At 35.6% G+C, this 13,939-nt stretch overlaps 1 protein-coding gene across 1 annotated transcript; it reads right to left on the bottom strand.

Annotated features, from left to right (window-relative positions):
- Window positions 1–2,730: 2,730 nt before the first annotated feature.
- Window positions 2,731–3,876, bottom strand: LOC131659142 (uncharacterized). Its single transcript, XM_058928375.1, has one exon. It carries the CDS (start codon window positions 3,874–3,876, stop codon window positions 2,731–2,733), a length of 1,146 nt encoding a protein of 381 aa, XP_058784358.1.
- Window positions 3,877–13,939: the final 10,063 nt, after the last annotated feature.

Genomic DNA, 13,939 nt, shown 5'->3' with positions numbered 1-13,939 from the left:
GCCGAGGCTGAGGAGGCGGGTGACGAGCTATTTACACAGTATCACCGTGGCTGCGCTCTCCGGTGCTGGTACATGCATGTGGTAGGCGCTGCAGTCTTTGTGGACAAGAGTGCAAGGTACGTCGACGTGACCTACCTCCGCTACTTCATGGACCTGACCACCGTTCACCAGTGGAACTGGGGGGCAGCTACTCTGGCATACCTATACCAGAAGCTGAATGAGGCCTCCAACTGGAGGACGAGGCAGTTGACCGGATCCTGCACACTACTCACGGTACGTTTCATTTTAATTGTTCCGTATTTATTTATGTTTCGTATTTGTGTTTCGTATTTACTTATGTTTCGTATTTATTTATGTTTCAGAGCTGGATCATCTCCTACTTCTCCCGCATCCACGGCTTCCACATCGATCCTGCGTACGTTGACGCCATGCCCAGGGCCGCCAGATACGTTCTCCAGAGGGGGGACAATGCGGTGGGACCATACCGTGGGTACTTGGACCGCACGATGCACGATGACGTCACCTGGAGGCCGTTCAGCGACTACACTCAGATTGTCCCCTTTGACGGCATATCTCTATATTCTGGCTGGTTGGCATGCGGGACTACCATCATGGTCCGGTATCTCCCTGAGCGGTGCATGCGGCAGTTCGGATTTGTGCAGATGATACCCAGGTCACCCTTTGAGGCTGCTCCCGACACAGTGACCAGAGTGCAGCTCACTGCCATGTTTGAGGATTGGGAGCATCATGTGGTACCAGAGGAGTATCGTCGCATGCGGGTCACCCAGGACTGGCACAGTGTGGAGGGGTACGTCACATGGTTCTATCGGGTGTCACATCCTCTGCTGACACCCGACGCTCCCGGCGCTCCTAGGCCAGCACACGAGGAGATCCTGGAGAACCAGCAGACAGAGGATGACCACGCCATTGATCTCCTGCCGATCTGCCAGCGGATAGAGATGCTTGGGCGGGACGCGTTGGATCGAGGTGTCGTTCATCAGGGCGGTCCAGAGGCAGTCGCCGTGATGGAGATGATCGTCACTGATGCGGGCCGTGCGGCGGCATACAGGCGGCAGAGGAGGGCCCAGGGTGAGAGGGTTAGGCATATCCAGTAGTGGTCGGGTTTATTTTTTTTTATTTTCGGATTGTATCTTTCGTACACTATTATTATTTGGATTTGGATCGGTTTGTATATATCACTATTCTTATCATATTAGTATATTAGTATTTTCTGTTTATATATCGCTTATTTTATTTGTCGTCTTTCTTTAATTAAAAATACGAGGCTGTTTCCAAAATCATAAAAAAAAAAAAACACAGTTTCTGCATAATTCGGAAGTTCATTTCCGAAACCCCCCAAAATCTGAAAAAAGGTGTTTTCGGAAGTTCATCTCCGAAAACACCCCCCATTTGGTGTTTTCGGAGATGAACTTCCGAAGTCTGAGAAAATTTTTAAAAAAAAAATACTTCGGAAGTTCATTTCCGAAGCAGGGGTAGATTGGGTTTTTCGCTGGGGTGACCCCCATAGAGAGGTGGGTAAAGAAAAATTCAAATAATTTAGTTCTTTTCATTCTATTATTGAATTAATTTTTCTTTATGATAAATAAGTATCCATGGGCCAATCAATTAAAACCATAAATTAAAATGAAAGAAACATTTATTTTTAGTGCATTATAAAAAGGTTTTTTTTTCAACTTGTTTAGTGAACTCGTACTAGTAGGAAACTGAAGACGAATAGGTGTAACATTTACAAGAAAATTGAACATAAAAAATCATGTTGCAAAGAAGCATGTGTTACTCAAACTAGAAGCCAAGCACAAGCTAAAACTGGGACACAAAAAGAGGCCCAAGCTAGAACTGGTTCACAGCCTGCTAAGGACACAACCTGCCATACATGGCCAAACATAGTCTAGAACTTCTTCTCAGACAACTACTACAACTGAAACAAAGGCCAAAACTATAAATCTATCTCAAATAGCCATTCGAAAATAGTATCAAAGGCCAAAACTAAGTAAATCTGACTCAAAGACCCAATCTGCAACACATCCCCTGACTACAACACATTCAAAAAGTAGAAAACAAATTTGAGCATGGAACTAAGGAAAGGATGCTGCTGATAGGCTTCAGAACTGCAGAATTCTTCTTCAGCCACATGAAGCTCTCACTCCATCTTGATTGAAGGCTTTGAACTTTGAAGTTATATACACTTTGAAGTTATATACAAACATTTTGACAATGCTGCCTTGTCAAGAGCCACTATGAAGTATTCATCATTTCAAAACTATGCGCCAATAATTGACACTACGACTTAATTATTCTACCAATTTTCTTACATATATAAGAATCCTTAATGAACCTTAATGATATTAAAATAACAGAAACCTTAATGAACCTGTTTTTATCAAATAAATATGAAAAGGGATGAGAAAACACTCACCTTCGCTGCACATCAACAAATTCAGTTGGTAACAGGACACAATCGAACAACTGATACAAATTGAGTATCATAGGAAGTTCAAACATTGGCTCTTACAAAAGGAAGAAAAAATGCACTTTAGGGGCTAGTATATGGAAATTTGTATGCATTATATTAGAGAATGCTGAAACAATTCAAGACAGTCCCCCACAAAAGAGGTGAAACTTAGTTTACAATTCAAGAATGTTGCCGAACAAACCGAAATGAGGTGAATCTTAATCAACTTCTCCTATCAAGTACAACTAATAAATATCTTAATCTGTCTTATGAGCTTTATATGCATCCTTATACGCATCCAATAACAATGGCAAATCTTTCTGAAACGGGGTCACATATTTCTCAAGAAACTTTTTCTCACTTATCAAAGTAAAGCTGCCTAAGGACAAACCCCTCTTTTTCAAACCCTTTGATTTCAAAATCTTAACTACTGCAAATCTAGGGACAAGCACCTTCTCCAAGTTGCGGGACAGAATCACCGGGAATTTAGCAATGGCTTCTGGTGTAAGACCCGCGTCATTCACCAAGAAGTTCATTGTTTTATTAATACCTTTTTCCGACATCAATATACACTGAGGCCGTTTCCGGAAGGCCAAAAGACAGACTTCTCTCGACCAGCCCCACTTCGCGTAAATCTTAAACTTCGATTCCCAGTTTTCTTTATCCATACTTACAATAACTCGAAGAGCCAAAACAAAATTAAGCTGCAAAGGATTGAACTCCATTTCGACGACTGAATTAACCGCCTCAACAAATACAGAATGCTTGTGGAATGCAACACTAGGAAAATAACAAACCAAAAGGGATATGAAACGTTGCGGCACACCGAGTTTCCTCAAAACCTCAATGTTTGGAACAGAATCATTAACCATGGAATCATTGTAAAAAACCCATGATCCATGTTTCAAAGCTGAAACCACCTCTTTATCGTCACGAACTAGGCTTCGAACAATTTCGTAGCGAGGTATTAGGTTTTTCTCCAAGTTTGCTGACAAAAAGGAAGTGTTCCCAAGTAGGATTTTGGGGAAATCAGTGGCTGAAACCCAAATGGATTGCAAAAATTTGAGCTTTGGCAATAGGGTGTTTTCAGGATGTGATAAAAGCAGAAAAGGGCGTTTCTTGACAAGCTTTGATATATGGGAATCGGAGAAGCCATAGCTTCTGAAGAGTTGAATGACAGCAATTGGGCCGTTAGGGTTTTTTACTAGTTTCAACCTTTCGGAGAGTTTAAGGGAAGTTTCGGGGGACAAGTTACATGAGTTAACGAGGTTTGACAATGTAAGGTTGTCAGATTGATGATTACTGGAAACGGAGAAAGAACGAAAATTGAATAAACGAGAAAAAATATTGCGACATAAAAGTGTCTTATGATGAATGAACCTAGGAATGAGAAAATGAAACATTGTGTGTAGTAATGAGAGTGATGAATCGTTTACTCACCAAATTGAATTGTGAAACGTAGGAAGAAACAATGAATGAATGTGTGTGCTTGGGCGTTCAGCTAGTTGATACTAGAGACTGGTGTCTAACTCTCACAACAAAAATTTATAATTGTTATTATAAAATTATTAATAAATATAAATATTTAAATATATATATATATATATATATATATATATATATATATATATATATATATATATATATATATATATATATATATATATATATATATATATATATAATTTGTTTAATAATTATAAATATTTATAAATATCATTAATAACTATTAATATTTATAAATATTTTATTGATTAAAATAAAAAAGATATTGTAGTCATAGTGACATGTAAAAATAGAAAATTTTAGTGATAAAATTTTTATGAATCGATAAAATTTATAAATATCACTCACGTTTATTCTTTAGAATACAATAATAAATTAATAATTTTAGTGATAGAGTTCACATGACTTGGATTACAAATTACATGTAAATCTTTTGAAAAGATGTCGACCGCTTATGAAAAAAAATGTTGATTATGGTGAGTAATATTTAGGCAATTTCTTCATAGACTCTCATGTATTCTTAGAGACCCGTTGTGAAAATCCTAAAATAACATTATATTTTGAAAGTGTATCTATGAATGCACATTTTTTTGAAGAAAAAAAAATGATTTCGGATGTGCACTTTCGAAAAAATCATTTTTTTTAAAAAAAAAATGTGCATTCGAATATGCACTTCCGAAATCACCCCTTAAAGATATTTAGGAAATGCACTTCCAAAATATTATTGAACCGAACCAAACAACTCACCGCACAGCATCGCTGATTTTCAATTCAACATCATCACAACTTCCATCTACACCTACATCACCAGTAGATTTCCAAAAACACACTGATCTGCACTTGGAAACGCATCAACTTCGAGTCTTCACGCGTCCGATCAACACCGCCTCACAACCATACATCATCATCAACAATTTCAGCAGGCCGATTTAACACAACAACAGCTCCACAATATGATTCCGCGTTGTTGCAACGCCATCGAAACACATCAACGCAACAAGCTTCAACAAAACTGCAACAAAGTTGCGAACAATACCATCATCATCGTTGCAAATCTATAGAACGTACGCAACGCCTCCGTCAGTTATTCCTCACGCTTTTGCTTTGATTGTTGTAGTTGTCTTGCTCAAATTTATTGTTCATCCATTGATATTTGTTAAGCTCATGAATATTTTGTTACTGTTTGTCTGTATTAAGCGCATATAATTGAGAAATTGAAACAGAGAAAGTTGAGGTGGGGAAGGAATTGTTTGTTGAGAGTTGAAGAGAGGTTGAGAATGAGGTTTTGTTGTTGTTGTTTTCTGGAAGGAGAGGAACGGTTGAGTTGAGAAATTGAAACAAAGGATGAACAAGACAGTGAGACCGAGTTAAACAAACAAGAGATAGGGGGAGAGCATGGGAGGTTTTTATTTTAAAGATGCCTGAAAATATTACAAAAAAAATATTTTCGGATATGCATCTCCGAAATAATTAAAAATGTGAAAATGGATGATTTCGGAGCTGTATCTTCGAAATAAAAGAGTATTTTGGAGTTTTCAGCAGTGGTCATCACCCCATAGAAATTGTCAATATTTATGCCCAATTTTAAATTTAAGTCCAATTTTAAATTTAAGCCCAATTTAAATAAACAGTCAAATTAAATTTTTTTTTATGTCTGTTAGTCTTTTAAGCCGAAAACATATATTTATTTAGTTTTTTTATAGGTCATTGATGTTTTATGCAGTGTTTTAAAAACCGGACCGGACATCAAATCGGTGAGGGTACTGGGTCACTGGTTTATTGGTCGAACCACCGAGTCACTGGTCGAACAGCGCGACTAAACCGGGTTAAACCGGATAACTCGGTTGAATAGACCGGTCGTTATAACAAAATTATATAGGTATAAAATCTGTCAAACTGGATGATTCAGTCTCTACAAAATATAACTAGCACTTAAATTTTTTGAAAATATCATACTAAAAATGAATTCACAAGTTTATAATTTAAATTCAAATTTTACACATAGGTATCACACACAATAAAATAGTACATAATTATAAAATATAATTGCAAACAAAAGTTTAATGGCAATATAATCTAATTGAATAATTTATAACAAAATAATTTCATTGTCTACTAAATTAAATTTCAATAAAAAAATTGTTTCAATGTTGGGATCTTCTTCAATATCAAAATTATCGGTAACAAAATCAACCACAATTGGAACTTTTATTTTTTATTTAATTTTTTTATTTTTTATCTTAATTTTTTATTAAAATAGTCAAAACGACGTTGTTTTAATTTTTTAAAATTAAAAAATATATTAAAAAAACTTAAGAAATGCATTTAAACCGCCGGTTTTTCCGGTTTTAGCGGTTTACACCGGTTTTGACCGGTTCACACCGGTTCAATGACATTCCCGATTCAGCTATTGAACCAGACCGATTACCTGATCGGTTCCCGGTTCGACCGGTCCGACCGACCGGTCCGCTCCGGTTTTTAAAACACTGGTTTTATGGTCAAAATATAATTGACTATTATTTTATCTTTTTATAAATTGTGAATAAATAATTGAGTTATTTTTATAATAAAAAAATTGAGTTATTTGAACCCGTTTAAATGTTTTTTTTGACAGAAATTCAAATTTTAAAAAGTTATTTTCCTAAAATTTGTTCTTTATTAAAATGGTATCAATATACTGATTTTTTTATTTTAATTTTTTAAAAATAATAGTTTATAACTCTTTTTTTATTTTAATTTTTTAAAAATAATAGTTTATAACTATTTTTTTATTTTCTTTTAAAATTATTTATTATAAGATATTTAAAATTTTTAAGTATTTCACTATGATTTTTTTTATTAAATAAAGAATAAATAACATTTTAAAATAGATATAAATTTTAAATTTCTTATTAATAAAATGATTATGGTTTAAAAATTAAAATGTGACGTAAAATATTTGTATAAATGTATCCAACTAAATAAAGTTAAATAGATATTAAACAACAATTAAGTGAAATTTAAATAAATCCGACTTATCGTTATTTAACAAGGATAAAAAAATTAGGAGATGAGCTCAAAACAAGGCTAGGACAAAAAGTGGAAGCATTAGAACTAAGTAAGGATATTCGCACAATGATTATCTTCCCTAAAAAGTATGAGTGATGCGAAAATCAATCTGATTAACCTTCACTAAAACATTTCTCCACCTAGAAAGAAGATTCCAAGGAACAAGCTGTTAGAACAAGATTTGTTCTGATCAATATTCTTAGTTTTGATGATAACAATGTATATGAATTTTGTATAAGACAATGTGGTACTCTAATCCTTTACATTTTCCATTTCAGGAATTATATAAGGAGTACGCACAAATCAGCGCTAGAAGCAATGACTCAGAAGGTTCAAGTATGCAACATTAGAACATGCTCTCGCAAGACATCAGAAGATGGTCAAGCAGAATCAGAACATGGTCTATGAAGCATTAGAAGAACATGAGATCAGAAGCAGAAGCACTGAAGTTCTTATGGTATCACGCTAAAGCTCTTCAAAGTCAGAAGACAAGAAGATGCTCTGCACCAAGCTGTTTACTCTGATTATTCAAACGTTGTATCTACAAAGATCAGATCAGAAGCAAGTACAAGATGACAGGCTACTCTGACTGACAAAAGGAACGTTAGAAGCTACAAAAGGCAAAGTCAGTAGAAGCAGTAAAAGCAAAGCTCGAGGTAGTTGACAAAAGAGTGAAACATTAAATGCAAAGCTGTACGGAACACGCAACGCATTAAATGCTCCCAACGGTCATCTTCCCAAATGCCTATAAATAGAAGTTATGATGAGAAGCTGTACACACAACTCTTGCGCAAAATACAGAAACGCTGTCAAATTCAAAAGCTCTCAAACTTCATCTTCAACCTCACTTCACTTGTAATATCTTAGTGAGTTTTAAGCTTAGAACTTAAGAGAAATATCATAGTTGTGATTATAGCTTTTTAAGAAGCATTTGAATACTCTTGTAAACATTTATTTTACATTGATTTGTAAAAGGTTCCTAGAGTGATCAAGTTGTGATCAGTAGACTCTAGAAGACTTAGAAGTTTCTAAGTGGTGTATTTCCTAGAGTGGTCAAGGTGTGATCAGAATACTCTAGAAGACTTAGAGGCTATCTAAGTGGAAAACCATTGTAATCAAGATTGATTAGTGGATTAAATCCTCAGTTGAGGTAAATCACTCTAAAGGGGTGGACTGGAGTAGTTTCGTTAGCAACGAACCAGGATAAAAATAACTGTGTTATTTGTTTTTATCTTAAGAGTTTTTAAAGTCACACTTATTCAACCCCCCTCCCTTTCTAAGTGTTTTTCTATCCTTCACAAGCTTCAAATCATTCAAAGTAAGGATAATAAAATTTGAGTCAGTTTCCAACCAAATATTCGAACAACCAAACTGAACAATAGAGTCAACTTCCTTAATCACACTAAACAACTTCGAGTGCAGGGAAAAGCTACCCTGCGCCAACTCAGAAAAACTAAAAATGAACTCACCATCATAATTTCGGAACAGGCCCCATACGAAGCTACAAGGTTGATAGTCGAGTCACTATCAAAAGATCCATCAGTGTTAACCTTAAGCTAGCCTTTATCAGGAGAAACCCATACCATTTCCACGATTCTGGGGGCATAAGGAGGTTTTTGACTCACTTTAAAGAACTTTTTAATGGTGAAATCCAGCATTGAGGAGTTAGTAGTTTTGTTCGAGTTACCAATAAGAAAAACTTCAGCTTGAATAATACTCTAGGCTTGCTTCCAATGCATCTTATAGTTTTTGAATTTAGAATTATTTCTAGCATTCCAAATGGTATTGAGAATAGAAATAATAAAGGCTTGAATGAGGACCCTGCATTGGTCACTCCACTGCCTTACACAAATATTCACGGCCTCAAACACATCAACGGGAAAAGGAACTTTGATGATAGAAAGAAACCAATGCCAAACCTTCTGAGCAAAGGAACATTGAAAGAATAAATGTGTTCCAGATTCCTCTTGAGCGTGACAACGATTGCAGCAAGAAGGGTCTATCCATCCTCTCTTAGATAAATTGTCATAAGTAGCCAATCTATTATAGAAAAATCTCCAACCTGAGAAGGCTCTTGCATGAGGGATGTCACAGTTCCACAGGTGGGAAGTCCAATGCAAATTAGGCTTAATAGCCACTTCGTGAGCATAGGAATTCTTGAGAGTAATATCACCATTATTGGAATGAGTCCAAACCCTAAGGTCCTCCTTAATGTCTAGAGGGAGAGAGATCTGCAGAACCCTAGAGTGAATGTCCCAGATCAGATAAGCGATGAAGCTTGGGAAAGACCACAAGCCATGCTCCAAAAAATTAAAAATTAAAAACTAATAAATTGGTGTTTATAGACCGTAGTTGCACCAAAATTATCAGAGAATCACCAAGCCAAGAGTCCAACCAAAAGTTAGTGTTCTTACCATCACCAATTATAACCTTAGCGTCATTCAACAAATCACTAAACTCTTTTTTGATGCTAAACCAAAGTGAAAAACTGATGTGGTATGAAACAGGCTTTCCATTTTCCAGCATCAGTCCAATCAACTTCTGGTTTCAAATTGGTTGTACCATCTTCAGAAGTAACCACTGGATGTTTCCACCCTTTTATCACAACTTTTCATGCTTTGTTTCTCATGGATTTGATAATGACAATTATCATAGGCTTCCAATAATCATAGTTGGTGCCATCCAAAACAAGTGGTTTGTTTATTGATCCTTCATCTTTAATTATGTCCATTTGAGCAGAATTTATCTTCCCCAGAGCTCACCCAATGGGCTAGGGTTCTTGCTGATGCCAATTGAAATTTTGTTCCCCAGGGGATAAATGTCGAACGCGATGTCTTGATGTTGTATCACTTTTTTTACCTCCCTATTTTACTTGGGAGGACGGCATGCCGGACCCTTCACGTGAAATTTGGAAGGCGAGAGGCGTCCTTGCGGGAGGAATTTTATTTCAGTTCTTCCTACGAAAGCAAACAAACTTTTTAATTGTCCTACGAGGAGGAAGGGGAAAAAGATCTCAAATAAACCTTAAGAGTTCTCTAGGTGTGGGTATTTCACCTAAATAGATATTTTGGGATCCGAGAGGTTGGTTATACATAGGGAAGGTTTTAAACACCCTACATATCCGCAGTACTCTACGGGAACCTTCTCTGTGTCTGTGTGTGTGTTTGCTGCTTGATTGGGAAAGTTTCTCCTTTGTGTTAGGAGAGAGAATTAAATTGAATTGAAAGACTGATGAACTGATTGTTTTTTGTTTTTTATTAACTCGCAAAGATTCCTTGTGAATCTCATGCCTACATATCCCTAATGGAAGTCAGAGCTTTTTGTAGTTTGGGGAACTAATTAGGGAAATGAATTTATTTTTAGGTGCCTTGTTTGAACTCAAGGTTGAAGTTTGAATTGAATTTGTGCTTGCAGAAAAGAGACAAGTCGTCATCTTAACGAAGAGATATTTCAATTGTTTTACCACAAACATTTTAAAAGTGAGTGAAAATGAGGGTTCTTTCATGATAAGAGAGGGACCTTACTTGTGTGTGTGCAAGTATGCCAGTATCATCTTATATGAAGTAAAAGATTTCAACCATTAGAGGAAGACAGCAGTCTGGACATGAAGTCAACAGAGCAGGCAGTCTTATATCAATCTAAATGGGAAATGTTTTTTATGAAAATGATGTTTGTTATGCTTGAATGTGGTATAACAATGGAAAAGTCTATTCACAGAGACAAATCAAGTTTCACCTTTGTAAGAAAGATTTAGACTTTTTGACTGGCTTGCACAAGGCCCAAGCTTGAGGCTTAAATGAGTTTGACTAACTCTATGGGTTGTTGCCACATGAAGATTATTGATTGATTATTTTGACGGTGTTCTGTATGAAGCCCAGAGTTGTGGCTGACTTTAACTGGAGAGTGTTTTGTTTTATTTGACTGAAAGATTTATTTGGTGTTCTGTACGAAACCCAGAATTGTGGCTGACTTAGAGGGGATAGAGTACTTCTTGTTTAAAGCCCAAGATTAAGGCTGACATTTTTGAGGAAATATATGTGGAATCTTGACTCTACTAAGAAGAAGACTTACTGGAGATTGAAAGTATAGGTGATAGAGACTGTCCATGTCTCTCATTCCAAAAGGTGAACTCAATACTGAGATTGAGACATACTTGGTCACATAGGTATATGAAGAGTTTCACCGGGAATAATGCCCTTCAATACCAGAAGAAAGTTTTTTGAAAACAGAAGAAGTGAAGATGGACACTAGGTCACATAGGTATATGAAGAGTTTCACCGGGAATAATGCCTTTCAATACCAGAAGAAAGTTTTGAAAACATATGAGGAGTTGTTTACTACTTATTTGAAAAGAACAATTTAAAAGATAATAAGAAAAAGGAAAAAGGGATGGGACTTACATTCTATTAGAGGCCCAAAAGATTTGAATTAATTACTGTTATGAAAACAGTTGATTGATTTTGTTTTGAAGGATGCAAGGTTTAGTTGTTTTGAAAACCCTGATCGTTTGTTTTATCAAAGATTGAAAACAGTTTGAAAATTGACAACAGTCAATTTAATTGAGGTAAGAATAATGTCTATGCCTAATTAAGACCTAATGGATTAGGGTTTTATCACAAAATTATTTACAAGAATGATTAAGTTTAAAAATTCAAATGAAATTATATTTTAAAGTATTTTAAAATACCTAAATATACACCATTTTATACCTAATAAAAATATGTCAAATAAATAATATTTTTGTGATTTTTTTTTTGGATATTCATAAAATAGGTATGATAAATGAGTGGTGTGTGAAAAATCAAGTGAAAATGATTTAATTTGATATTTGAAATAATTGGTTAAAAATGTTTTAAAAAATAGAGAAAATAGCATAAATGGTGGATTTTGTTTGGAGCAAGATTTGAACCCCTCCCTCAAGGGGGGACTGGCACAAATCAAGCTAACTGAGCTGAGTGCTCAGTACATCAAAGGGATAGAAACCATTGAAAATATGTGAAAACAAGTCATTTTGAAAATGTGTGGAAAAATATGAAAACAAAAGGTCTGAGGGGGGGGGGGGGTCGAACCCCATACCTAAGGCAAGAGAGCTGGGCGCACGCTGTGGCCACTAGGGCAGACGATGATTTCAAGTAAAAACACGCCCATCATTCAAAATACATTAATTTTGTCCCTGAGTTTCAAAAATGTCGCCACCACCATTGTTGTCTTCAACCTAAAGCTTGTTGGATTTTTGAATTTCCAACTCTCTCATCTTTCAACCAATGGCTAAGATGTAAACATGAAACTCAATCGATTTTCAACAAGGACCACGGTGGTGGTCTTAAATTTCACTCATTTTGAGTGTGACTCAAAATTCACACGTATAGACACTAAGAACCCTAAAACTGAAATTTTAAATTAAATGACATATGCGTATGATATGATGCAATTGATTGGGGGTTAATGATCCTAATAAGTGCAGAAACTAACTGGTATCTCAAGTTTTCATTTATCATGCATAGATTATGGAGTTTGAGTTTATGAAGCTTACCTCCAAAGTGAAGATCGACCTCTGGGAAGATGATGTTCCAAAACCAAAGTGATGATCCAAATAGCTCCTATGAACTCCAAGGAATGTATTGAGACACCTAGTGTTGATTGACACCCTCTGAATTGCTCTGCACGACTCCACTTGCTTAAGCTCCAAGTTGAAAATGGATATGGTGATCCTCCACTTTCAGAAGTGTTCAAGGTGTTTGGATCACTTCTAATGAACCTCCCTGAGATGTTAGAAGGCTTACTTTCAAAGGAAGAGCCTTGGTTTGAAGAATTCGATTCTTCTTGCCAAAGAGCCTAAGAAAACAATAAGCAAGAGAGAGAGAAGGAGAAAGAAAGAATTGAAGTTTCTTTTGTGTGATCAATACTGAGGAGAACACTTCTATTTATACGCAAATGATCTGAAGTAGAAGAGAGTGAAGTAAGCTTGGACGAGGTCATAACTTTTGAAACTTAGTAGTGAAGAAATGTGAAATATCCAAGTGCAATGATGGATTCTTTGATACCACTCCCTAGCCCTAGGTTTTTCTTGATCTTGCGAGAAAATTTGATGCAGAGATGTGTTCCAATTGGTTGGGAAGAGATTCTTTTCGTGATTCGCTTTTTTGCCATAAATTTCCAAATGTAATCATTACATAATCACATGTCTTTGTTTTTGAGAATATGCTTCAATCTTTATGCAATGATGAAAATGAATACATGGCATCTCTACTGATGTATTATGTGTCATGTAGCATCAATTGGTAGAGACATTTGCACAAAATTAGCAATAGGTAAAAATTTGGTCATGGCTTAAACAACTTCAAATGCCCAACTTTGAACATGCATAACTTTTTGCCCAAAATGAATTTGGAGATGGTTGAGCACAATTTGGAAAGCCCTTGGTATATACTTCAATTCATTAGTTTGGTGTTTCTTCAAAATCATTTGGGAAGTTTGTGAAAATTGGCCCTGAATTTGGAAGAAAATTAGGGGTTTTCACCATTTTTTAACTTTGCAGCAACTTTGAAGCTCCATATCTCTTCAATGGTTGATCTTTTGCAAAATCAAGAGCTGTGACAAAGTTGTTCATTGGACCAAAATCTACAACTTTGATGTTGGAAGTTTTCTTCAGTTTGTACTTGAAATTTTTAGATATTCCCTCTCAAAGTTTGAAGAAAATCCTTGAAAAACACTTCGAAAAAAATTTTAAGTATAAAAAGTCAAACTTTGACTTTTTGATCCCTAATTTATTTTTTTGATTTTTCTTGGTCAAATTACTTCACTAATCATATATTGATGATTTTGATTCTCAAAAGTCCATGGTTAACCAAAAATGCAAAAAGTAAAAGGTAATCCTGTATAGTTGATTTTTCCTAATGAATTGAGTTTCTG

This window comes from Vicia villosa, linkage group LG3 (assembly GCF_029867415.1).
Source record: "Vicia villosa cultivar HV-30 ecotype Madison, WI linkage group LG3, Vvil1.0, whole genome shotgun sequence".
NCBI lineage: Eukaryota > Viridiplantae > Streptophyta > Magnoliopsida > Fabales > Fabaceae > Vicia > Vicia villosa.
The sequence above is the reverse complement of the archived record's forward strand: the minus strand, read 5'-3'. Positions and strand labels throughout refer to the sequence as shown.

What these genes read in the sequence shown, in the direction of transcription:
- LOC131659142 (XM_058928375.1), bottom strand. Translation starts at nt 3,876, where the DNA reads ATGTTTCATTTTCTCATTCCTAGGTTCATTCATCATAAGACACTTTTA.